This window comes from Rhopilema esculentum, chromosome 20 (genome assembly GCF_057945365.1).
Source record: "Rhopilema esculentum isolate cy_ngs chromosome 20, ASM5794536v1, whole genome shotgun sequence".
Lineage (NCBI taxonomy): Eukaryota > Metazoa > Cnidaria > Scyphozoa > Rhizostomeae > Rhizostomatidae > Rhopilema > Rhopilema esculentum.
Window position 1 is genome coordinate 14,345,584 of NC_142834.1, and position 26,293 is coordinate 14,371,876.

A 26,293-nucleotide genomic window follows, 5' to 3' on the forward strand; every position below is an offset into this window, starting at 1 on the left:
CTTCTTTGGGAGGGGGTGCTTAACCGTATAACCGTAAATCCGAGCATATCAACTATGATCCGAGCATTGTTTTTGTGAAACCGTAAAACCGCGTGAAAATGGTTAATATTTTCTTTATTGTTCATCAAAATCATGTTGTCAAGACATTTTTCCGCCAAATAACTGTGACAGTTGCTGTTTTGTTAGCTTGTCTTCTTATACATAAAGACGTCAGTTCGGTTTTTTAGCATAAGGAATCATACCCTGGGTACCAGACTCACTATATATAAAATATTTTATATATAGTGAGTCTGGTACCCAGGGTAAAGGAATCACAAAGGACGGACAAAATGTAACTGACCATTCATTAAGACCGAGGTATTGCTGAAAACGCTTCACCGCGAAATTAATAAAGACCGAAAAACAACACAATTTTGCAACACAACCCGAAAACCTACCCAAATAACGTCGAAAACCTTTAACTGAGCCTTTATTAAAAACCGATAATCCGAGGGCTTTTTAGGCAGAAACCGAGAAAATGAACCAAAATATGAGCAAAACCGCGTAACCGGAAAGCCCAAGCGTCCCCTCCTTTTGAAGATGTTGGAAGCTTTCGATCTCAAAAATCAGCTTTTCTGTAGTTATTCTTGAACAGTGTCGTTTTTTTAGCAGCGGGATTCAGTAAATATGAAATAGGCATTTACTTTGAATCGATGTGAAACAGTCTCCCAAAAACAACTTTCTTTCAATCCAACTTAAAAGACACCAAGTAAGTTTATAAAAGTAGGATTACACGATCGAATTCGAGTCATATTGGCATTATATTTTTCGCCAGAAGATTATCGTGAGAACGTGCTGAAAATTCGCATCATACATTCGCTTCTACTAATTTCCAACAGAAAAATATTGGGAAGGGGTTTTGCATTTGTAAAAAGTATGTCTCTTCGATGTTTCTATTTCATTTTAATTCTTGTGAAATTTTGGTAAAAAAATTTGGCTCCGCTCGAATGCTGTTCTTTGACAAGAGTAATGTACTTTTATTCCTTGTTTCTAAACTCACTACCCAACCACATTGATAAGGCTTTAGCGAAATTTTGAAGTTATGATGTTTTCCTCAAAATTATTGTCCAATACCCACACTTTTATATAGCAATTTTCTTATAAACAACGAGTGTATCTGACATGAAGTTCACTCCTTTCTCCGATATCAACCCTGTTTATGGTGAATCGGCCCACAAATCCTTACCATATTTTTGGAGGTTTGTAGGTTGTAAGGGGAGCCTGGATCTTTGATTTTCTCGTGCCCTTTATAGGCCCCCGAAACCACGACAGGAACAACTACCATGGGTACCAGACCTTCAGTGGAGGTGGGACATAGCCTGTTCTCAGGCTAGGTCGCTCGAGCTGTGGTGGTTTCGGAGCACAGGGTAGGTCGAGCTGTGGTGGTTTCGGAGCACAGGGTAGGTCGAGCTGTGGTGGTTTCGGAGCACAGGGTAGGTCGAGCTGTGGTGGTTTCGGAGCACAGGGTAGGTCGAGCTGTGGTGGTTTCGGAGCACAGGGTAGGTCGAGCTGTGGTGGTTTCGGAGCACAGGGTAGGTCGAGCTGTGGTGGTTTCGGAGCACAGGGTAGGTCGAGCTATGGTGGTTTCGGAGCACAGGGTAGGTCGAGCTGTGGTGGTTTCGGAGCACAGGGTAGGTCGAGCTGTGGTGGTTTCGGAGCACAGGGTAGGTCGAGCTGAGGTGGTTTCGGAGCACAGGGTAGGTCGAGCTGTGGTGGTTTCGGAGCACAGGGTAGGTCGAGTTGTGGTGGTTTCGGAGCACAGGGTAGGTCGAGCTGTGGTGGTTTCGGAGCACAGGGTAGGTCGAGTTGTGGTGGTTTCGGAGCACAGGGTAGGTCGAGCTGTGGTGGTTTTCAAGCAATTATTTTGTCCTTTTCCGGTGCTTTGCCCCTTCCTGCTCAAAAACTCTTCCAGCATCTTTGCATACAGGACTTCGTATCTTTTCCTTCTACCCTTTAAAGGTTGTTAAGAAAACAAGATTTGGTGACAGAGACTCGATTAAGAAGGCTGAAGATGATTTGGTGCAAAGCATGAATGAAGATGTTGAAAACTATATTCAAACTCTTCGCCGTGGTTTAACTGGCAAAAGTAACAGAACAGCACATGGGCAGCCAGAGAATGTAATACAAAAGATTGCAGGTATGGCCATGGAGGATTGTATTATGGAGATTTTTACGTTTGCCAACAACACGAAGCAGAAGTTCAAGAGACAAATAGCGACGAGGACTCTCTTATATGGAGCAGATATGGTCATAGATATAATGAAGATATTTAGAGGCACTCCGCTCCTTTGCAAATTGTTTCATGTTATTGTTGCAACCGGTGTTTTTCGAAAAATTGGGATGGATGACTACGAGTTGTTAAAGATACTTGGATTTGAAGATTCGTTAAAGAAGATGACTAAAGAACGAGCCTTAGAGGTGATGGGAGGTGATGGGAGTTCATTTTCAAGTCAACAACCAGGAAAAATGGGCCACGGCAAAGTGATTGTTGATCACGGTAAGTAAACCAGTTTCAATTCGCTGAAATCTGCTAGGTATGTGCATTTTCCTGAATGAATTACGATTTAAAAAGAGAATTAAAATTTCATTAAACGTTATTTGCAAAGAGTAAGGTCAAATATTTGTCATATGTTGGATTTACCCTTTCATTGTGGCAGCCCGAATTTCTAGCAAGAAAAAAGAGGATGATTTGATTTAGGGAGAGTCAATCTTCAGCTCTTCAAAACCACTTTGAAGTTCTGTTCAAACGACTGTTATTTAAAAACTTTCTAAAAAGAATGAAATTTGTTAACTTGATGTTATTTACTTTTTTCAGGCAAGCTAGTTGATGTACTTGTAAACTGGTTGAAAAACGCATCTAAGCCAATAAATGTTCAAACACTGTCTACTATTGAACATAAGGTGGTGCAAAAATTCAACGCAACTTGCTTTGGTGATTTTGGGGCTGGACCTCTTCTTGAGTTCATCGCTAGTCAAACCGAGGTTCAGACTGCAGTTGGGAAACACATTGTGGTTTTTGGCGGGAATGAAGATGACGAGGAAGATACAAGGTACACAAGGCAGAAGATTGCCAGTTTTGCGTTACAATGTGGCTCAAATAGACAAGAGGTAAGAGTTCTAGTTTCTGTTGCTGCTGTTGTTGTTGTTGTTTTTTATTATTGTTGCTACTGCTACTAGAATAGAAGTTTTGCCCTCCTTGACTTTATTAAAGCCTTTTATTGGTAATAATTATCAATCTACATGCACTTTCACCAAAAGGATGGGAAAAGACGGCAATGGAAGAGAAAGGACGGCAAATTCTTTAAAAGTCTCTCTATGCGCATAATGTAAAAGTGAAGCCCACCAATTATGCATGTGTTGGTTCGTTTAATAGCACTTCATTCGCTCATTCGTTCATTCGTTGGAATTCACTCAGGCAGCCTTTCCACTAGCCCGGGTTCTGCGTCGCGTTCCCACTAACCCACTTGAAAAACGGATGAGTTTGAGAACGAGTCTCAGAGTGGGCCAGTTTTTACCCGGGTATCTTTTGACCCACCTGCGAGTTAATGGAAACGCCGAAACCCGGATAACTTCTGATCTACTTGCAACAACAGCAACTTTTAAGAATTGAGATGGCGCCAAAAATAAAAAAACAAAATCTTCGATGTCGATGTTGCTTTCATTGGCCTTTAACGATGGAAATTGAAGGATTATTGATGCACCTACTGTTTTTTCTTACAACTTTTCACCCCGAATACATTTTATCCCGGTTTAGTGGGAACGATCAAAAACGTATTAAAAACGGGTCGAAGAAAATTGCCGTTTCCATTGACTCACTTTGAAAACGGATAATTTTTAACAAAGTTTTGTTTTAACCCAGGCTAGTGGAAAGGCTGCCTCAATTTATTTTTTTGCGGTACAGAATTTGAAAATGGCTTTGAAAAAAGCAAACATTTTACAACATACTTAAAGCTTTTTCGTCTGACACTCCTCAGAGCATAAAACGTCAGAATAGGTTCCGAAAAAACACGTTTGAAAAATATATACCCAGTTGTGGATCGAAATAGGCCAATCAGAAAAACGCAAGCACAAGACCGGTATAGTTGACCAATCAGTGCCGCGAGCCTAAAGAAAAATTACCAATGGAGTCCAAGAGAGAACACGAACTCCTTTTGTCTACACAATGGCGGCTTTTTCGTTTTTATGTAGATTGATGTAGATTGATGTAGATTTATGTAGATTATGTAGATCTGCTCGAAATCTAAACTGCACGCTGAACTGGAAAAACTCAAAACGATCTTCTTGGACAACGGCTATCCTGAAGACGTCATTTTATCTTATACTAAGGAGAAGATCGCAAGTTTTTCGGCTGTTCAAAAGTTTGGTCCGCAAAAGTGCCCAGTTTATTTGAAACTACCATGGATTGGTAACACTTCCTTGCGATTCGAGAGTCAGATTAGGCAAGCCATAACCAATTGTTTCTTTGCTGTCAATCCTCGGATTGTTTACAGCACTAGGAGAGCCCTTCCATCCATTCAAAAGGATTGCGTCCCTACCAAACAAAAAAGTTCCGTCATTTATGAATTTACGTGCCAGTGTGATTCTGGCTACGTAGGGCGCACAACCCAAAGATTGGGGGATAGGATAAAACAGCATGTTCCTTCCAACATACGAAACAAAACTGCCCCTCAAAGAGAACAGCCTCCTCGATCTTGTAGGTCTAGAAACACTGTTAAAACAAGTGATTCTGCCATTGGTCAACATCTTTTAGACAACCCAGATTGTGCAAAACTCTATAATGACGACATGTTTCGGATAATTGGCAGAGCCCGGTCGTCCTTCCATCTAGCAGTTTTGGAGTCAATCTACATAAAAACGAAAAAGCCGCCATTGTGTAGACAAAAGGAGTTCGTGTTCTCTCTTGGACTCCATTGGTAATTTTTCTTTAGGCTCGCGGCACTGATTGGTCAACTATACCGGTCTTGTGCTTGCGTTTTTCTGATTGGCCTATTTCGATCCACAACTGGGTATATATTTTTCAAACGTGTTTTTTCGGAACCTATTCTGACGTTTTATGCTCTGAGGAGTGTCAGACGAAAAAGCTTTAAGTATGTTGTAAAATGTTTGCTTTTTTCAAAGCCATTTTCAAATTCTGTACCGCAAAAAAATTGTTCACATTTTTCAAGCAGAGGTACACTAAACAGGAGATTGAGGATCTCAACCAACTGGTGAAGTTAAGAGGTAAGCTGAGGACGGCCAGGTTCTCTTTATCATTTCTCAATTTATGTTTGACTAACCGAGTTGTGCCAAAATTTATCACCGCTCGTATTTCCAAGTCTGGTGTTAGACAAAGTCCAACCATTGAGCGCGCTTTTCTCCATGATGAGATTCAGAAAAGAAAAACCAATGTTCTGAACTTAAAATGCCTGTATACACGCCAATGGTCTAAAACGCGTCCATTTCTTTCATTCCTTGACAATTTTCGACTTTGCCGCTACATTTCTGAAATTGACCAGCGGACACTAAAACATACCACGGAAAAACACAATAGGAATATTGGCTTGCTAGTAAGGAAACGTTTCGGTGGCATGTTGAGCGACACCAAAAAACATATTTTTAATTTCTCGGATTATTCTCTCTCTGATACTGAAACATTTGTCTTAGGTAATGGACTTGAATTTTGTATCCCACCCCTAACAATCAACAGAGAGGAACTCTTTGCTGAATTCGAAATTTTACACGCTCAACTTGCTAAGCACGAGATTTCTAACCCTTTGGAGTTTAACAAATTACGAGCACGACTAAGCGATTTGGCGTACGCTTACAGCGGCTCTCCCATCGACCACTCAGATTTTCTTTTGCATAGAGAACATTTCCAAGCACTAAAATCTCTACGGGCTAACAATGACATCTTTATTACAAAACCTGATAAAGGGTCTGGAGTGGTAATTTTAAACAAAAATGACTACATCAATAAAATGGAGGTAATTCTCCACGACAAAGAAAAATTTGCTAAATTGGGTGATGTCGAAACACATGACAAAACGGCCAAATTAGAGCGGAAACTCCAAAAACGTTTGTTGGAACTGGTCAACTCAAAAATGTTGGCTACAGAAATTTATGATAGGATAAGACCCACGGGCTCTCAACGACCACAAATGTATGGCCTCCCTAAAATACACAAGCCGAACGTCCCACTTAGACCTATCTTGTCTATGATTGGCTCAGCACAACACGAACTGGCTAAGTGGCTTTCTGAAGTTTTGGACCCTGTTCTTCAAAAATATTCAAAACATTGCATCAAGGATTCTTTTACGTTCGCTGAGTTCATGCAAAACTTGAACATCGAAAACGAAACATCTTTCATGTGTTCTTTTGACATTAGTAGTCTTTTCACAAATGTTCCTTTGAGTGAGACCATCAAAATATGCGCCGACGCTTTGTACCGGAGCGAGCTTAATAGCCCACCATTCCCAGAGGAAGTATTCATTGAACTGATGGAAACTGCAACACGTTCAGTCGAATTCAGTTTTAACAATGAAATGTACCAACAAAAGGATGGTGTCGCTATGGGTAGCCCTCTGGGACCTGCCTTGGCCAATATCTTTGTTGGCTTTCATGAAGAACGTTTGTTCGACTACGACCAAAAGCCAGGTGTCTATTTTCGGTATGTGGATGACACATATACCATTTTCAAAACAGAGGCTGAGTGTGATATTTTTTTAAAACACCTAAATAGCCTACACCCAGCCCTCCAGTTTACGTTTGAAAAGGAAGAAAATGATTCCTTACCATTTTTAGATGTTTTGGTTGAAAAGTCTAACACTGGATTTCTTACCAGTGTATATCGCAAGCCTACTTTTACCGGTCAGTACATACGCTGGAATTCATTTTGCCCAAAACAACGCAAAGTCAACCTTGTCAAAACATTAGTACATAGGGCACTTATGATCTGCTCGAAATCTAAACTGCACGCTGAACTGGAAAAACTCAAAACGATCTTCTTGGACAACGGCTATCCTGAAGACGTCATTTTATCTTATACTAAGGAGAAGATCGCAAGTTTTTCGGCTGTTCAAAAGTTTGGTCCGCAAAAGTGCCCAGTTTATTTGAAACTACCATGGATTGGTAACACTTCCTTGCGATTCGAGAGTCAGATTAGGCAAGCCATAACCAATTGTTTCTTTGCTGTCAATCCTCGGATTGTTTACAGCACTAGGAGAGCCCTTCCATCCATTCAAAAGGATTGCGTCCCTACCAAACAAAAAAGTTCCGTCATTTATGAATTTACGTGCCAGTGTGATTCTGGCTACGTAGGGCGCACAACCCAAAGATTGGGGGATAGGATAAAACAGCATGTTCCTTCCAACATACGAAACAAAACTGCCCCTCAAAGAGAACAGCCTCCTCGATCTTGTAGGTCTAGAAACACTGTTAAAACAAGTGATTCTGCCATTGGTCAACATCTTTTAGACAACCCAGATTGTGCAAAACTCTATAATGACGACATGTTTCGGATAATTGGCAGAGCCCGGTCGTCCTTCCATCTAGCAGTTTTGGAGTCAATCTACATAAAAACGAAAAAGCCGCCATTGTGTAGACAAAAGGAGTTCGTGTTCTCTCTTGGACTCCATTGGTAATTTTTCTTTAGGCTCGCGGCACTGATTGGTCAACTATACCGGTCTTGTGCTTGCGTTTTTCTGATTGGCCTATTTCGATCCACAACTGGGTATATATTTTTCAAACGTGTTTTTTCGGAACCTATTCTGACGTTTTATGCTCTGAGGAGTGTCAGACGAAAAAGCTTTAAGTATGTTGTAAAATGTTTGCTTTTTTCAAAGCCATTTTCAATTTATTTGTTGCAAATCTTTGTTTTTCCCCTGCTGTCATATACAAAATTTTCGGTGATACGCTTTTGCAAAATCAATTTTAAATCATATTTACCCGATTCTGTCAAACATGTTTTTCAAGTTGAATTTTGTTATTAAAAGTGTTAGAAAAAGTATTCAAGGAATCAAGTAATTTTTAACAAATTTTAATTTGCAGATAATTCAAAAGGAAATTCAATAGTTTGATGATACCAATATTTCCTTAATATCAGAATTTTCTCAGTTTTCTTGTTTGTCTCCCTGACAATTCTTATCAGTTGCAAAAATTATAGATTCATCTTCTAACGAATTTTTATCGATACGATTGGAAAATGCAAAATGGTATTTGTATTTTTGCCACCTAGCTTTTGAAAGTATTTTAGTACACTGAAAAGCATTGCTTATCGAGTAGTTAATAGTTCTGGTCCTTCCACTCGATGTGACCATTCCTCGTGATACGTATGCCTGGAATTGCAGAGAGCTGGCGACTATCCACACCCTGAATGAAGTCTGGTCATGGCAGGGGTTTGAACCCAAGATCCCTAGATCTGTAGCCTGTGACCCTAACCACGGAGTTGTCCTCTCACATAGCAAATAAAACCTTTTGGTTGTTTTCCTTGTAGAGAGATGTTGAGAGAGCTATAAGACAACAATTTGAATTTGCACGAACATGGCCAAGGCAGCGCATAATTCAAATGCTGAAAAACTCTCAAAATGAGGAAACTTGCAACAGCAGAAAGATCACCTATCTCCACGCACTTGACTGCGGCTGTGCCGTATCGAGCTTTGCCAATGCGGACGAAGACCTGTCAAATGCACACCAAGATGCAGGAGCCATTGGACATTTAACTAAACAAGACGCCATTAGATGCCTGCAATCAGCACCTTTGCTTGAAAACCTAGCTACATGGAGCTGCTGGAACCTTGTCTTCGAGCCGCAGTTTGGCGGACTAAAGTCATTTGTAGAAAACACAGAGTCAGTAAGTGCTGTTGAAACACCGACGAATCAGCTATTGAAAATCAGCCTTGACTCTTCCCCAGATGATCTGTCTTGCGCGATCAATGCGGGAAACCCTCAGGAAACTGCAGGTCATGTGGTCTCAATCATCTATGCAAGAGAAAGCATATCGGAATCACCTCTCATTCACATGTCCAATGTAGTCAAGTCATCACTGGCCAATAGAATCGCACAAGATGAAGAAAGCTTCTCTGTTGAGAGATTTGTTCTCGAATGCATTTTGAAGATACCTGTTACATTTTGCTGCTCTCTGGTTAACCAGGTAATTTCTTTTTTTAGTTTGTAGTTATGTAAAATCCCTCCCAAAAGTCTTGCAACACTAACGTCAGTTCTCATAGGTAAATTCAGCTTTCTCCTCTTACAACAATGTTGGTTTAATATAGAAAAGAGGAGGAAAATCGAGAACCTTTTTTGTACCTTGTCTGAAATATATCAAGACTATCAACATTGTACTGGTGGGGAAAAGGGGAAGAGTGACAGTAGAATTCTTTCGGAAAAGATGTGAAAAAAGGAAGGCACAACACAAATTGTTTGATGTTCCAAGTAATTTTGGCTGGCAATATAGAAAGTATCAAGATTTCAAGAATGTTTGTCTTTTTCCAACATTTTGTTCAAGGGAAATATGTTGTGTAATTAGAGAAGGCTCATTTTGTTTCCTAAGATAAAGGCCCGTAGTAAGACTTGAATCACCAGTGAGGAGGACTACAGGGTGGTGTAGGTAAAGACGCTTGTAGAACGATCTTCGGTTGTTACAAGCTGATTATTTTTCTAGCTTACTGACGGTTGGTGGTCCCAGAGACCACTAAGCACTGAATGGTGCGCCACTTCTCCCTTTTTTCGCTCACCCAGACCTCTTACACGATCGAAGAAGGTGAACAAGCGTCGATAGATTAATCGGAATGTCAGTTACATAACTGGGATGAGAACGGATACCACATCTCTCGCACTCCACTTAACATACATCTCTAACGGGCTGGGTCTCTACTAGGTCTCTACGAGTTTTCAGCCTCGATATAAACGATGTTAAATAGTAATTTATTTATTAAGCTCAAATTAGGTATGATGCTGCAGGACAAAGATCCTTTTATTGGGCCTAGACAGCTTCGGGGAAGCCTATTTCAGGTAAGCCTCTTTCAGTAAGGCCTCTTTCAGGAAGGCCTCTTTCAGGAAGGCCTCTTTCAGGAAGGCCTCGTTCAGAAAAGCCTCGTTCAGAAAAGCCTCGTTCAGAAAAGCCTCGTTCAGAAAAGACTCTTTCAGGAAACGGTCCCAATACTACACCACCAATCGCACCGAGCTCATTCCGGCCCTGATTGAATTATAAGTCTGGCTCCAAAGCCCTATATAAAGAACCTTGAGATATTCCCAAATAGAAAATGGCCAATTTCAAGTGGCTTAAATTTGATCTCATCCATATTCTAGGTTTTCCTGAGACCCTTACGTGAATTACTTGGTAACGATTTTGGTCGCTGTCCAGTTGAGACCAGGCTACTTCAACAATGCCGGTCCAACGAAGAGAAGTCATTTTTGCATTATCTTGGAGTTGTCTTGGTGAAAAGGGAGTGGAGCTCTGATTTCTCCGAGAACCGCTTTAGGACTATAGAACCACCTACAATGCCATCTTCTGCAAAAGCAGTGAAGCCCACAGGAACCAACATGCATGAATCGCTCAAACCCGTGGAAGCGGAAACAAAGAATAGGGGCGATAATGGTGCCATCAATGATGAAAACAATGGTACGGGTGATGATACCGGCTTGAAAGAAACCAAAGACCAGTGTTCCGAGGAATCAAAACCGGAAAGTACCAAGCAGGAGCTAAGCTCCGGTAAGTTTGTGAAATCCAGACTTGTAAACCGCAATGACTAGGAATTGCTACCTGATAGAAAGTGGCTGCTGATTGGACTAGGAATCTAGGGATCAAAGGATGCTTAAAAGGCTGATTTCCATCGCTTGGTTCTTTGAAATTTTACGAGATTATGTTTGCCAATGCAACAACGTGCTTTAAGATAAGAGCTGAAAACACTGCTTCTAATAATTAAAAAAACTTAATTTTTCTTGATTTCTAGAGAACGATACTTCTAATGGCTTGACCGATGAAGACGACAGTAGTGAACTAGAGAACGAAGAGGGAGAAATCAAAACAGTTGTTGGTCAGCTTCAAGATCGCGCTGAACACTGTAAAGATCTGATTGATGACATCAGACGTACTGAGTTCGGCATTGGCGAGGTCCTTGATGAGAAAGGGGGTGATTTGCTGCGTAGAAATAACGATCGACTGTGCAGGAGCTTGGATCGACTGTCAAAAGAACTGTATGCAAAGGACACGCATTTTGTGCTGGAACTCATACAGAATGCCGACGATAACAGTTACGATAAAGAACTGATGGGGCATGATAGTGAAGAGGGGCCATCAGTTGCGTTTATCGTTGATCAAGATAGTATTGTTGTGTTGAACAACGAGCGTGGATTCGAAGATTCCAATATAAGAGCCATCTGTGACGTAGGCAAAAGTACCAAAGGAGCTCATAGAAAGGGCTATATCGGTATGTCAGGATAAATTTTCTTTGTCATTGTTTTTACTTTAGATTTCCGTACGCACAAATCAGACTGCCAAATCTTGCTTTCTCGGTTTCTGAATATGGTAGCGTGTTGTTTTGGTTAAATGCACTCTGTTCCGTTGAATTTTAGTTGTCACTTGAATTCTATTGGTTTCCGTATACAATAGGCTATTGTTAATTTTCCAATCAGCAAGCGGCACTAATCTCAATTGTCAATGCGTCAAAGAGCGTATTATTAGCGTGCACGGTTGAATGACAGGGACATACCGTAAATCCTCGAATTAGCCCCCTAAGGGTTTATTTATTTTTTATATTTCTAATGTGGGTTATTTGAAAGGGGGCTTATATGAGGTGGGCTTATTGACAATTTGTAGTTCTAGGGTGGGGGTTCATTTGAGGGGGGATTTTGGGGGGGGGGCAATTCGTCGATGTACGGAAGTTCTTTTAAACATGTCAATCATAAATGTTCAGATCTTTTTTGGAAGATACACCTAGAGAAAGTTCAGATATTCCGCACTGCCTCTTCGACAGAATTCCTAGCGACATCACTGGTCATCATTTCCAGCTTCATTCATGCACTGGTACGTTGTTTTCAGGTCAGAAAGGGATTGGGTTCAAGTCTGTATTCAGGATAACCGACTGCCCAAAGATTCATTCCAATGGTTTTCATATATGCTTCGATGCTGCTGAGGACAAGATGGGATACATTTGTCCCCAGTGGTGTGAGGATGATTCCCCGTGTTTGCAAGAATACCAACCTTCCGCCGATCACTGCAGTATAGAAATGTAAGTTGCAATCCATATTCAAGGCAACTTTATTTTGAAAGCACGACCACCTATTTGTCTCGAGAGAGAAGTTGCCAGAAAAAAGGCTTATGTTTTTACCACCCTTCTTAACTAAGCACTCGTTAACGAGTACAGATCCGATTTTATTGAACAGATGCATCAGATAGACGCATCGGGCGAGTGAGAATTGTCGTGTCAGATAGAAGATGCATGTCGTATCTGGTAAACGATACCTGTCGTATCTGGTCGTTAATGCTCAGAAGACTATGGCTGCTAAACAAGGATCTAGTCTCGGGCTATTCATATTGAGCATCAATTAAGGGGCCTCGTCGTCACCATTTGAGCAAATAGTATTTGAATCCTTCGTAACGCCCTGGCCACTTGTAATACATATCAAAGCTAGCATTAACAATGGTATCTCTATCTTGCAATGGCCATGCTATCATGCCCAAATTGAAGAAAAGGTGAGTGCTTTACTCAAAGTCTAACCTTTTTAGGGGGTGCTGCATTATTTTCGAGCAAATACAAGAAGTCAATATCTGGTTCATTTTTGCTTGTTACGCCTTCTGAAAATTGATCATTATACTCAGGGGCGGATCCAGAGCAAATTTGAAAAAAGGGCAGTAGGTAGTGGAGGCGCTGAAAATTTTTCAGAAATTTGTGACGAGAGTACGCTGTATAAAACAATTTCAGACCCTAACTACTGAAAGCCTCTTATTAAAATTTCACTCTTAACAGGTAGATAAATTTTCCGCCTAAACATTTGCTGCTCCGCCATAGTGCCACCAAATCTACTAGAGTACTCTGCAAAAGGGGCTGACTTCAATATAATTACCCGGTAAGGCCCAGAAAATGAACTGAGGGCCCAGAAAATTTCCTGCCTTTGGTTTAAGGTAAGAATGATTGTTCAGATGAAGGCGGCCATTTTGTTTGGCGGCAGAGAAAGTCTTGCAACTATGACATTCTAGACGCAGCCGGGAAATGGATATGGGATATTTACAACATCGACTGAGAACCAAAGGTCCTAGGTGCAACAGACAATTATTCTAATACAAAAATTTTGATAAACTCGGAAAGGGTATTGATAAACTAAACAAGGATGAATCAAGGCAACACGCCAATAAAACCGTATTTGAAGATCCAAGGAGGCCCAGAAGCCGTAGAAAGCCAGCAAATAATCGAATTCGACAAGTTATGGTATTGTAGCTTAAGATAATATTCGATTTAAGATCACAAAAAAAACAAATAAACAAACAAACAAACAAACAAACAAACAGTCATAATTATGCTTCATGGCTCTATTTGGTTTGATTATGACATGAAGGTAAGACAGCTTTTAAGTGCAAGAAACTGAACACTGTGTAAATGAAGGCGGGAATTAAAGAACACAGCTTTATAGATGGCCTTTGTTATCTTCCTGAGCGTGACTTTTCTAGCAAAACGTGATCCGTTTTTGGAATAAGCAAGTATACTTTGAGGTAATCCTTGAAGTAGATCTTTGAGGTAATCCTTGAACTTCTTCACCTGATTCTCATTCTTCAGAAGGGGCGCACAATTTCCAAAAAGGGGCGCCAGACTTGCTTCAACTCGGCGAGGGTGGGGCAACTGCCCCTAGTTTCCCCACTTAAATCCGCCACTGATTATACTCTAGTTAATGCTGGGAAAAAAAGCTGTCACTTGTAAGAATATTCCCACTCTCATAACCTTAAGTCACACCCCAGAAAATATGTGGCACATTTGACCAATGATCGCAAGGACGACCATTGGTAGTAAAATATTTTTCTGAGCTCTGGTGTAAATTTATTACGATTTATGTTTCCTTTTGTCGCTTATGGTATAACGAGGTTAATTTACATTTTTTCGTAGAAACTGGAAGACAAAAATCAATCTTCCTCTGAAGAAGGAGTTAGCAAATTCGATGGTAACAGGCTCCCGCTTTCAGGACGTTCACCCATCCTTGCTGCTTTTCTTGAATCGAATAAAAGTCATCATTATTGACAACCAGGTAAAAACTGCTATTACGACAGGAAATTTTTGGGAGAAGGAGTCCCATGGTTTGGGGCTATTGTTCCATTTTTTGCTCCAACCAATGATAAAAGTGCGGCATCTGCACATGCGCATTAGGGCTTTAGCCCCCCCCCCACTTTTTTGAAAAAATGCCAAATATTAAATAGTACACTACCAGTAAAGCTTTTTTTTATGGTTTTAGACACCCCCCCCCCCTCCCCACTTTTTTCAGACCCAATACTTTTCTCAACGCTCCTCGGTGCCTGACCACAGATTATATTAGTGCAGAATACATGTGAAATTAACGTCATTGATTTAACTGCGCATTTGCATATGATGGACCTGCGAACAAATGTTGGTCCATCTCCCCAACAAGAAATGGTTCTTATATCTTATATAAGGATTAATTTAGTGTATCGATACTTCAAGTTCAGAGACACTGATTCAAATTTCTAAAGCCCCGGCAAAACGACTGGACATTTTCACTGAACATGCACTAGACAAATGTCAAGCGTAAATGTTGCGTCGTTTTGCCACCTTGTCCAGTCTTGTTCAGCGATGTTGAATGTTGCTCAGTCGATTTTGAAGGCAGCCAAAAATGTTCAGTGGACAGGATTAAATTTCTTTTGTTCACTGATGTTGTACAGAAATTGTTCAGTCGTTTTGCCACTCTACTGAACATTGTCCAGTTCACGCAAGCGCAATCGATTAATGGCTTGGATTTGGCGTCAATTTATTTCCCATATTCAAATCTTCAACAAACTTCCCTAGTCAACACCGCGAACGAAATGGAAACAACGTGAAAATTAAATTCGACCAATAGCAGAAAAAGGCATTTCATTAGTAACGATGAGTCTACTTATCAGATTAGCTTTAGTTCCGATAAGGAAAGCGATGTCAGCGAGCACGAGGACGGTGATTTTGATGAACCTAGCAGTCCTAGCCACTTGTCAATAATACACTCTAATTCATACTATAACACGGTTAGGGCTATGAAAAGTGTATTTTCAAAGGTAAAGAGATGCCCTGTTGCCAGTTTTCCCACCCGCATAGGGAAAAAGTTCACTGGACAATGCTCAGTCGTTTTGCCACCACCGATATTTTCTTGATGTCCATAATCTGAACAAGTGAGCAATGTCCAGTATGTGACCAGCGCAAATGTCCAGTCGTTTTGCCGGGGCTTTAGGCACATCGGTCATAAGCTCGCGAAGGTAGCCCCTTAAGCCCCGGCAAAACGACTGGACATTTGCGCTGGTCACATACTGGACATTGCTCACTTGTTCAGATTATGGACATCAAGAAAATATCGGTGGTGGCAAAACGACTGAGCATTGTCCAGTGAACTTTTTCCCTATGCGGGTGGGAAAACTGGCAACAGGGCATCTCTTTACCTTTGAAAATACACTTTTCATAGCCCTAACCGTGTTATCGTATGAATTAGAGTGTATTATTGACAAGTGGCTAGGACAGCTAGGTTTATCAAAATCACCGTACTCCTGCTCTCTGACATCGCTTTCCTTATCGGAACTAAAGCTAATCTGATCGGAAGACTCGTCGTTACTAATAAAATGCCTTTTCTGCTATTGGTCGAATTGAATTTTCACGTTGGTTCCATTTCGTTCGCGGTGTTGACTAGGAAAGTTTGTTAAAGATTTGAATAATGGAAATAAATTCGCGCCAAATCCTATCCATTACATTCATTGCGCCTGCGCGAACTGGACAATGTTCAGTAGAGTGGCAAAAACGACTGAACATTTCTCTACAACATCTGCGAACAAAAGAATTTTAATCCTGTCCACTGAACATTTTTGACTACCTTCAAAATCGACTGAACAACACTCAACATCGCTGAACAAGACTGGACAAGGTGGCAAAACGACGCAACATTCACGCTGGACATTTGTCCAGTCCATGTTCAGTGAAAATGTCCAGTCGTTTTGCCGGGGCTTAAGGCGATTCTGCTATCGTGCAGCATTTACAGAAAAAACCCAGATTGTGCCAAAAGGTATAATGGTGCCATGTTTCGGATTATTGGTAAAATCATCGTTCCATCTAGCAGTTTTAGAATCTATCTACGTCAGCACGAAAAAACCGCTTTTGTGTAGACAGAAGGAGTTCGTTTTCACCTTAGGACTCCATTGGTAACATTCTCAATAGGCAAGCGGCACTGATTGGGCAACCTCAACAGTCATGTGCTCGCGGTTCCAATTGACCTATTTTGATCCACAACTGGGTGGATATATTTCCTAGCTTGCAATTTTCGATCTATGTTCGGACGTTTTATAATCTGAAAGAGTATCAGACGAAAAGCATGATTATATTTAAAAATATTTGCCTTCTTCGAAGCCATTTAAATTTTTGTGCTACCAACCATTTTTTATATTTGCTGAGAGCAACTTGAAGTAGTTTAAAATGGTCAAGTTGGGTCTCAATAATTATTTCTTGGCAGATTTTATAATTCAGATCTGGAATTCATATAATTTGAAGTCATCTTTCACTAGAATGTTAGTCCCTTTTGTTGCCCAATTTGGTTGTGTTTTGTGTTTAGTTTTTGTTGGGTATAATGGTATGAAATTCTATGAATTTTACCAGATTTCATTTTTTCTCACATTTGGTTAACTGTAAACTTTTGAATCAAAGGTCAATGGAAAATGCCTCGTTATGAAAAAGAGATACAAAGGAAACAGCCTCGTTGAACTGACTCAGAATGGAATACCTAGTTTATGGTTTGTAGTCACGAAGGAAACTGAGATAAACGTGAGTCGTTTGTTTTTATCATTTTTAAGAATTGTACGGAGGCTGTGATGAAATGACCTACAAGGCAAATCTCTGCAAAGATCTCAAAACCCTTAGATATCAACAGGGATGCCGTCCTAAAATGTTTGGAAGGGGGGCTGTGCTGTAGGCAACTTCTATGAGCCACACCCAAAACCACACCCATGCTCATACCCTATATACTTCCATCTATGTTGAAGATTCTCTGTTGTGTTTTGAAATCATTCAAACTATTCACCGATTCAATAAGACTAAAAGCAGCAAATTGAAAGGCTACTTCCCATTGCCAAGTAATAGATTCGCCAAGCCAAACAAATACTGGCTTGTTATGAGGGGACTTAGCCAGTGGCGTACTCAAGGGGGGAATAGGGGGGTCCGAACCCCCCCCCCACTTTTCTAAAATATGATCCTCGAGATTTGTCCAACAACGACGTAAAACTCATTGGGGAGGGGGGGTAGGGCTGTAGTATACTGTATGCTTGTGTCAATAACAATTGTAAGATACTTTGCTATTTACCGTAGCTAACATGAATAAAAAAATGGGGGGAAATTTTGCAAAAAGGGCGCATCCCCGAGTGTTTGAAGGGCGTGACCTAAAACAATTTTCTTGGGGCTTTGCCCCAGACCCCCCCCCCATATTGCTGCATCCTTGGGTACGCCACTGGACTTAGCCAACCCTCCCCCTCCCCAATTTAAGCAATAAGCCTCTCTGAATTTAAGCAAGCGGACCGACTTCCCTTAGTCCCCTCCACGACACTACTGGATATGGGACTGAATTCGCAAAAAAATCTTTCGTTGGGTAGCTCTAAAATTATGGAATGATACTCCTGCTGAATTATGTGAGCTACCAACATAAATTCGTTTTAAAAAACAACTTTAAAGGCAGTCGAAAGATACTGAAGTGGGATCAGCCACCTGTCAATCAATAAACGACCAATCAGTGAGTGTGTTCTCACTCGCACATTTGTTGATTGGCTAGTATTGATCGACAGATGGTTTAGGCTACTTTAGCATTTTAGGCCTATAGTTTTGTTACTTCCAAGGTTTTTGTCATTATGATTACATGCCATATGTTTGAGCTTACTTAAGGGTTTATTTGTGGATGAATGAAATAGCATGAAATGAATGAAATGAAGAAATTAAATTTCTCCACCTTGTTTCATTAATTTTAGATTTAAACATGGCTCGCTACTTGTATATTTGCTGTTGCCCCACTCTAAAAGGAACAAGCTTGATGCTCCTAGGAACGAATCCGGTGTATTATCATGAATGAGTCAATTGCCCCTACCCGGTGGCATAGATAGATTGGGGCCCGAGGGAACGAAAGCCCCCCTCCTGTAAAGCTAAACTGTTATTTTCTCGGAAAAATTTTGTCGGAAATTTAACATGGTTGTCTTGTTTTTATCTAAGTGTTACATTTTGGAAGAAAGATTTTAAAACTGGATAAAGCTGGTTATTTTATTTCAGTTATGATGTCGTAAAGCTATGTTCAAATCAGGGTTGCCATTTGGGATTATTCAATCCCAGATTTCACGAAACTGGGACTGGTGGAAAAGCGTTGGGATTAGAAATTGTTATCTGGAATTAAAATTAGCTCTCTCGATTAGTTAACATATTTTGAGAGCTCCTCGTTAGTCAGCCAATGTTTAAAAAAAATTCAGTAGTGTTTTAATGCATAGTAACTCCATCTGTATTTTGTATGTGTAAATTGTATTTGACATTGGTTGATGACATTGATTGATGACATTGATTGATGATATTGATTGATGACATTGATTGATGACATTGATTGATGACATTGATTGATGACATTGATTGATGACATTGATTGATGACATTGGTTGATGACATTGGTTGATGACATTGATTGATGACATTGATTGATGACATTGATTGATGACATTGATTGATGACATTGATTGATGACATTGATTGATGACATTGATTGATAACATTGATTGATGACATTGATTGATGACATTGATTGATGACATTGATTGATGACATTGATTGATGACATTGGTTGATGACATTGATTGATGACATTGATTGATGACATTGATTGATGACATTGGTTGATGACATTGATTGATGACATTGATTGATGACATTGATTGATGACATTGATTGATGACATTGGTTGATGACATTGATTGATGACATTGATTGATGACATTGATTGATGACATTGGTTGATGACATTGATTGATGACATTGATTGATGACATTGATTGATGACATTGATTGATGACATTGGTTGATGACATTGATTGATGACATTGATTGATGACATTGATTGATGACATTGATTGATGACATTGATTGATGACATTGATTGATGACATTGGTTTATAAATTGAATATCTACGCCACTGCCCCTACCCCATCTCCCTAGCCAGGTCCATTTAAAAATTCCAGTCTCCCAAACTACACTCAAGCCTTCCCCTTGATATATTTTGGACTTTTTTATTACTGGCGGAAGGCTCTCAGAATTTAACTTAATCAATTTTTGTTGTAGATTGGCGACGAGCAGAAGACAACAGACCTATCCTTGGCTTTTCCAATAAGCGACGTTAATGACGCAAGCATAAAATCACAGGTAGGTGAGATTTAAAATTGGCCTGTTGCTAACTAACTAAATAACTAACTAACTAACTAACTAACTAACTAACTAACTAACTAACTAACTAACTAACTAACTAACTAACTAACTAACTAACTACCTAACTAACCAACTAACTAACTAACTAACTAACTAACCAACTTACTAACTAACTAACTAACTAACTAACTAACTAGCCAGAGTAAACAAGCACTTGGAAACAATTTATAATCTTCCTGGGATGCCTGTATTTTACCAAAGAAATCCCATCCACAACATACTTATTCCAGCCTCCTGCCAAGCTATTGAATAAATCATTGATAGTGACAATATCATAAATAAGGTTTAGGTACCACCAAATTTGAAGATAGTTCGAAATAGTAGAAAAATTGTTTACTGAAGTACTTTTCGTCCCACACTCCACATAACATAAATGGCGATATCGTGTGGCTGCTGGCCCTTTGCTCTACAATATTGGACAAAAAATTTGGAACTCACTTCGAAAATCGATACCAGTTTAGATTTTTTACGTTTTCTTTCAAATTTTCACCCTCTCTCCCCTTCAGCAATGTTGCGTATGGAAGACACATTGATTTGCAACTTACAACATTGTACTGGGGAAGAGGGGGCGGTGGTATTAGGTGAATTTATGAAAATAGCTGGAGTTCCAATATATTTTGTCCACCACACAGCACTCCCCCGCCTTGTACACTAATGCCCCTGACTTGGTTTGTTTTGACCAATTATTATCTTTTAAGTAATAAGTAACACCGTAACGCGACGAGAATGAACAACAACAAACACACATAAATCAGTAGTTTAACCTCATTTGCGTTTAACCTCGTTTACGTTGAACCTCCTGTATTATACCTCCTCTCTTTTACAAAGGCATTCCCACCACAAAACGTCTTTGCGTTTTTGCCGTTGCGGAGTTACGGGTTCAAATTCCTTATTCAAGCCGATTTTGAAGTACCTTCATCAAGAGAAGATATTGATCGAGACAGTGCATGGAATGTAACGCTGTTAAGCAAGATTCCGCAGCTTGTGGTCGATGCATATTTCAAATTTCGGGTAAGTTGCTCCATGTAAGCAATATTTGCATGTAGCCCTTTAGTGTTCTAGTTTTCGGGACTTCGAAGTGTGTAAAAAACAGTTTTTCCGGATGTGATTTTTTGGATCTGAAGTTTCACACAAAGGCAATGTTTGGGGTCTATGAATTACAAAATTGATATATTTCTTATTTGGTGTCTGTTAATTTGAGAGAAATATTCAAAAAGCCAGGAAGTTTTTTTTGTTGGAATTCTAAATTATAAGCTTGTACTCAAGGCCTCTTCTTTTAAGTTAGGGGTCTGGAACACAGGCTATTAGTCATGAGACGCAACACCTGGGGCTTTTTTAACCGGTGCCTCAAACTTTTCGAGCACCCACCCCCCTGCACGGCACCTAATTCTTGGGGTTTTCTGAAATATATATAAGTTTAGATTGACAGGTCACCAAAGAAATGCTGGCGAGGATCCCCCCTTGGGCTTTTCGGCAAAATGTATTTTGCAGTATTTCGAAGCAAGGGCGGCGCTAGCCTGTGCTCCAGACCCCTAACTTTCAAGTTAGGGGTCTGGAACACAGGCTAGGGGTGGCCAGCCAGAATTACGTGGGGTGGACAGGGAATCAGGGGAGGGGGAGTGCTTGAAAATGTTTAGAGCTGCCACGCCCTTTTGGAGTCCTGGCAAAGAAAACAGTGATGGAAGACTTGAGCCATCCTCGGCTTTTTGTCAACATATCATAAAATCAACACATTTTTTGTATGCTTCATAGTTGAAGTTTACGTCAACCAGTTGTTTTAGATTTTCTCGTGAATTTTTTATGAATTAAAAAAGTTGAGTGGACATGTCCACCTCGGTCCACCCCGTGGTTCCGCCTCTGTTTTTCGAACTAAAGCCACGATGTCCCTGGTCCTTCATAAGTTGCATGTTGAATTAATCATCGTCTCAATATGTGATCATTTATTTTTTAGGACAGTGAATTGGACAACGACCCAACAGAGGCGTTATATTCCGCAACACGGTTTTTCCAATATCTGCCCTTGGAAAGCGAGATTGTTGGTGTCTTCAAACCCATTGCCAGAAAGATTATCCAACTGCTTCAAAGTGAGGACTGTATACCCATATGGCAGGGCAATGATCATGACAAAGTACTCGCCAACGAAAGACAAAAAGAAAGTGACTCAAATGTTGCGTCTTTGTACTGGGCCAAGCCTCCACAGGTTCTCTTTGGTGACTCAATGCTGCGGAATATATTGAGCCCACGTGATCTGAAGCGGTATCTCAATTTGAGCTACATAAGTGTTGTTATGCAACAGAACGTCAGCCCGACACTCCTCAAAAGTCTTGGTGTTCAATCCGAGACACTGGATGGCTTGATTGAAGTTTGCAAATCCCACTTGAAGGCTATTGTTCAGGAAAAAGGTATTCTAAAGAAAAATCTTCATCAAATTAGTGCAAGGGGCCACCAGGTGGTTCGAACTCATGTCCCCAATTATGTTTTTAATTGTTCCCTAAAAAATCTAGAGATTTTGTCAAAATTTTCTCTTGAAGTTCAAAATGTCCCCATTAAAATATACGAGATGGTTTAAAATATCCGTTCCCTATGACCCCTGGGAGGGCTTCAGTAATGGTTTCCAGAATATCGAATTTCATGAACAGCCGAAACTCGAATTTGAAATTTTTCATACAAAGCATGAGAATGAGAGATCATATGGTAGAGGAGAGGCTGTAAAGAGGCTGGCGAATATGATAATAATAATAATAATAATAATAATAATAATAATCAATTTATTTGAAGTTGGCGCTACATATCTTTTTGCAGTAATATATACTAGAGCTAATCTAAGCCAGTAATAGTGACCTTGTCGGAGAATTTCTGTCCTTGGCCCTCCAAAGAAATTTGTTTACCGATAAACCTGAGGGGCTTATCTCTCTTGCAAATAGTGTACGAAATGTACAAAGTTATTATCATTTGTCATTATGAATTTATTTAAAGTCGGCAAGAAAAATATCTAACCATATCTAAAAGCTAATTTAAGCCTACTAAATTAAAATAAAGCCATTGAATAACAAAATAAAGGTAATTCTTTGCAATTTTTTGCTTGTTTGGTGGTATAAAAGATAAAAGTAATTAATTAATAAAATAAACAGTTGCTACATCAGTTATGCAATTACTGCAGTTGCATATGAGTCCATCCCAATCCTTTATATAGGGGCTGCGTCTTGAACGTCAAGAGGGGAAGCTATGTAGTGACTCTACTTAGGCCTGTTTACATCAATTTTTACTTCTCATTCATTCCATCATTTTCCCACATTCTCACATCGCAGCACAGGCATCCTCTACGTCAATCTCATTACTCATCACCTTTACTCGCCCTTCCTATCCTTTGTTTTCCTTACATCATTCGTGTTAATTTTAGATATCCATTTCTGTATATAAGCATGTTAATTTTTATGTAAGTCAGTCAGTTCATAGTTTAGAGTTCAGTTACACACTCTCTCTCTGTCTCCGTGTTCTCTGCACGTAAAATAAAACTCGCTGGGTTTGGAAATGACACGCTAGTCATAGCCTGCGTGCAGACTCAAAATTTCCTAGCTAGTCAAGGATGGATTTGTTTAGTGCTTACATTGATCGCCGTTCCGATGTACAGCAGAGAATGGCGATCAAATATTTACAATGTATCTTGATGGAATGTAATTACTCCATGACCCTTTCTGTTAGGCCCTTATTTCTTGCATGAGTTGTATGAATTCCATCTTATATCTAGGGAAAGCCTCAGAAGTGGTCCAGTGGATAGGAAAGTGGCTGGTTTGTGTGTCGCGATTCTTGGAAAAACAGTACGATGCGAGCGAGGAGAGCCTTCAGAAAATCAGAGCGATTTCCGTGTTTCCTCTTTCAAGAGGAGACCTTACAAGCTTGCTTAGAGGTAGTCTGTTCTTTCCTTTGGAGAAAAATAACGCGAAGAAGTCTGCAAAAGGTAATTACGATACCAAGTCGATACCAAGTCGATACGAAACAAGTTGAGTTAACAGGCGATGTCATGCACTTTAGGCGATCCTTGACATGATAGGATAAGCTATAATGTTTCCATTTTTTCATTTCTTTTCCGTGTTTTTATAGACTAACCCCGTACCCATAAGACAATAATGGTTACAAAGCAGTGTTTGGGTTAGAGTAAAGCCTATAGTCAGGGTTTAGGTTAGGGCGTCTTAACCAATGCCATGTGATAACGTCGATGAAGAGAAAGGGATGCATGTAAAATTTGAAAAAACGCAAGTGGTCCAATAGTCTTGGCAGTGCCTGTACCATTTCAAAATAACATACTTGAGATATATACTTTCAACTATACGGTTTGGTTTTAGCACAAGACTTTTAACAAAAGTATGATGAGACAAGATTTTGCGCCAAGTGGAGTGGCTATAAAAACATCTAAATTTGAATAATCAGTTAGAGGCAATCTGTCTCGTTGTGGATTGGTTAACGAGAACAATAGCTGAAACAATAGCCTGAACACGATTCCAGCGCTCCGCCATATTTTTTACAATGCGATAAATTAAAGGGGGACTGGAAACAAAAAGAAATCCCTTTGTTCTTTCTTATAATCAATCAACGTCGTGACAGATTGCCGTTAAGAATGTTTCTAACGTATGAAGAATGGCCTATTGAAGATTTAAAGTTTGTTAATGGATTACAGTAATATTGGCGTGGTTTATAAAGTTGTGAACAGAGACCCATAAACAGTGATTAGACGGGGAAAGAGCCTGTACTATGGCCATATCTCAGATTGATTTTGACTGATTTTGCACATTAAGAAATATTTTATAAGGCCCTTCAGGTTAAAGTTATAAAAATAATTTTTACTATCGTTTAGTATAGCATAGAGTTAGTTTCTAGTATACGTTAGGTATATCCATTTTTCCTGTACAATAAAATACATCACATTATTAAATGCATCTTACTATTACCATAAATTTTGTCATTGTGTGCAATTGACGTTTTCAATGCATATTTACAAAAACATACATTCGATATTTATATGAATCTATTTAGACAACTGCGTGCGTGTTTTGGAACACGATTTGAACACGCTGGACAGAAGAATCTTTGATGGCCTTGACCAGGTTGACAAATTAAAACTTGAGCGATTTCTATCAGAACTTGGTGTCAAAACATTTTCACCACGAGAAGCTATCAAGAACCACATAATTCCAACTTTTAAATCGGCAAACTGGCATGAGAAGGAGCATCTTGTGGTCCCGTTTCTGGTTTATATCAAGAAACAATGTTGCATCGAAGATAACGTCGTTGACATAGATGCGTTAAAAGAAATCATTGCGATAAAGACAAACAGAGGAATAGTCAAACCACTGGAACAGCAAATTTACTTCACCCCGTCGTATGGAAACCAGTACGATTTGCAAGCAATGTTTCCTGGTAAGAGAATTTTGCTTTATTATAATTATTTCACCGATCATTAATATTATTTTTATCATCATAATCAATCATCACCAATCATCTGTCATCATAACCAATCATCATCAATCATTTGTCATCATAACCAATCATCATCAATCATTTGTCATCATACTCAATCATCACCAATCATCTGTCATCATAACCAATCATAATTAATCATTTGTCATCATAACCAATCATAATTAATCATTTGTCATCATAAACAATCATAATTAATCATTTGTCATCATAACCAATCATCATCAATCATTTGTCATCATAATCAATCATCATCAATCAATTGTCATCATAAACAATCATAATCAATCATTGGTCATCATAATCAATCATCATCAATCATCTTCAATCATCATAAATTATTGTAATCATCACCCCCAAGCAAACGAAACGTAGATTGGTAATCAACCTTCACCTCTTCCTCAACTCACCTCATCAATACTGTATTGCTAAGGGGGTGAAAAACAATGCAGCCGCCCAATTTTGGTAAGCGATTGTAGCTTTGATAAAAAATCCTGGTAATTGATATTCTTTGTTTCCAGACGTCGAATGGTTATTGCTTGACGCGGTGTATATGGAGGGAAGAACAGAGGAGATAAAATCATGGCGGGAGTTCTTCGGTTTGCTTCGAGTAATGGACTTTCCCATAATGAGGCAGAAGAGGGAAATTATAAAGCAGAACGAGCTGGTATGTTTTTTGATCGTTCAATCACACGAGTTAATCGATCAATCACATTTGTTGATCGATCAGTCAAACGAGTTGATCGATCAATCACGTAATTTGACATAGGTTGGTTGATCAATGACATGGGTTGATTGATTGAGCACCTGAGTTGATCGATCAATCATGTAAATTGAGTCGTCTGCTATTTTATAAACACGTTGACTCAAAAACCAGTCAAAAACATCGATTTTAGCATCATTCCACCGTGGCTGCCAACACGATAACTGCTAGCTTACTAGACAAGGCACTCGACAAGACAAGGTTGTATTGGCTCGACCATTCTTAAACTCCAGCTAATGTGTATTATTGCTTTAGAAGCGAGAACGATTGGAATTAGATGTACTTTTATCGGAGCTTCTCTTCTGTAAGAGGTACGTTGTTTTAAGATGCTTTCAAATAAAGGGTCTTATAGAATAAAGAACTCTA

The 26,293-nt window shown here is 39.6% G+C and overlaps 1 protein-coding gene across 5 annotated transcripts in view; it reads left to right on the plus strand.

Annotated features, from left to right (window-relative positions):
- LOC135687459 (uncharacterized) overlaps positions 1 to 26,293 on the plus strand; it is a 44,725-nt gene that overhangs the window by 10,224 nt on the left and 8,208 nt on the right. For all 5 annotated transcript variants that reach the window (XM_065204014.2, XM_065204013.2, XM_065204015.2 and 2 more), the window contains 14 exons: positions 1,999 to 2,536; positions 2,855 to 3,147; positions 8,510 to 9,166; positions 10,324 to 10,726; positions 10,968 to 11,444; positions 12,056 to 12,245; positions 14,112 to 14,250; positions 16,893 to 17,009; positions 19,546 to 19,626; positions 20,518 to 20,700; positions 21,641 to 22,091; positions 23,438 to 23,647; positions 24,721 to 25,104; positions 25,686 to 25,831. In XM_065204014.2, the coding sequence (XP_065060086.2) occupies positions 1,999 to 2,536; positions 2,855 to 3,147; positions 8,510 to 9,166; positions 10,324 to 10,726; positions 10,968 to 11,444; positions 12,056 to 12,245; positions 14,112 to 14,250; positions 16,893 to 17,009; positions 19,546 to 19,626; positions 20,518 to 20,700; positions 21,641 to 22,091; positions 23,438 to 23,647; positions 24,721 to 25,104; positions 25,686 to 25,831 (4,269 nt within the window). The remainder of the gene's footprint in view (positions 1 to 1,998; positions 2,537 to 2,854; positions 3,148 to 8,509; positions 9,167 to 10,323; positions 10,727 to 10,967; positions 11,445 to 12,055; positions 12,246 to 14,111; positions 14,251 to 16,892; positions 17,010 to 19,545; positions 19,627 to 20,517; positions 20,701 to 21,640; positions 22,092 to 23,437; positions 23,648 to 24,720; positions 25,105 to 25,685; positions 25,832 to 26,293) is intronic.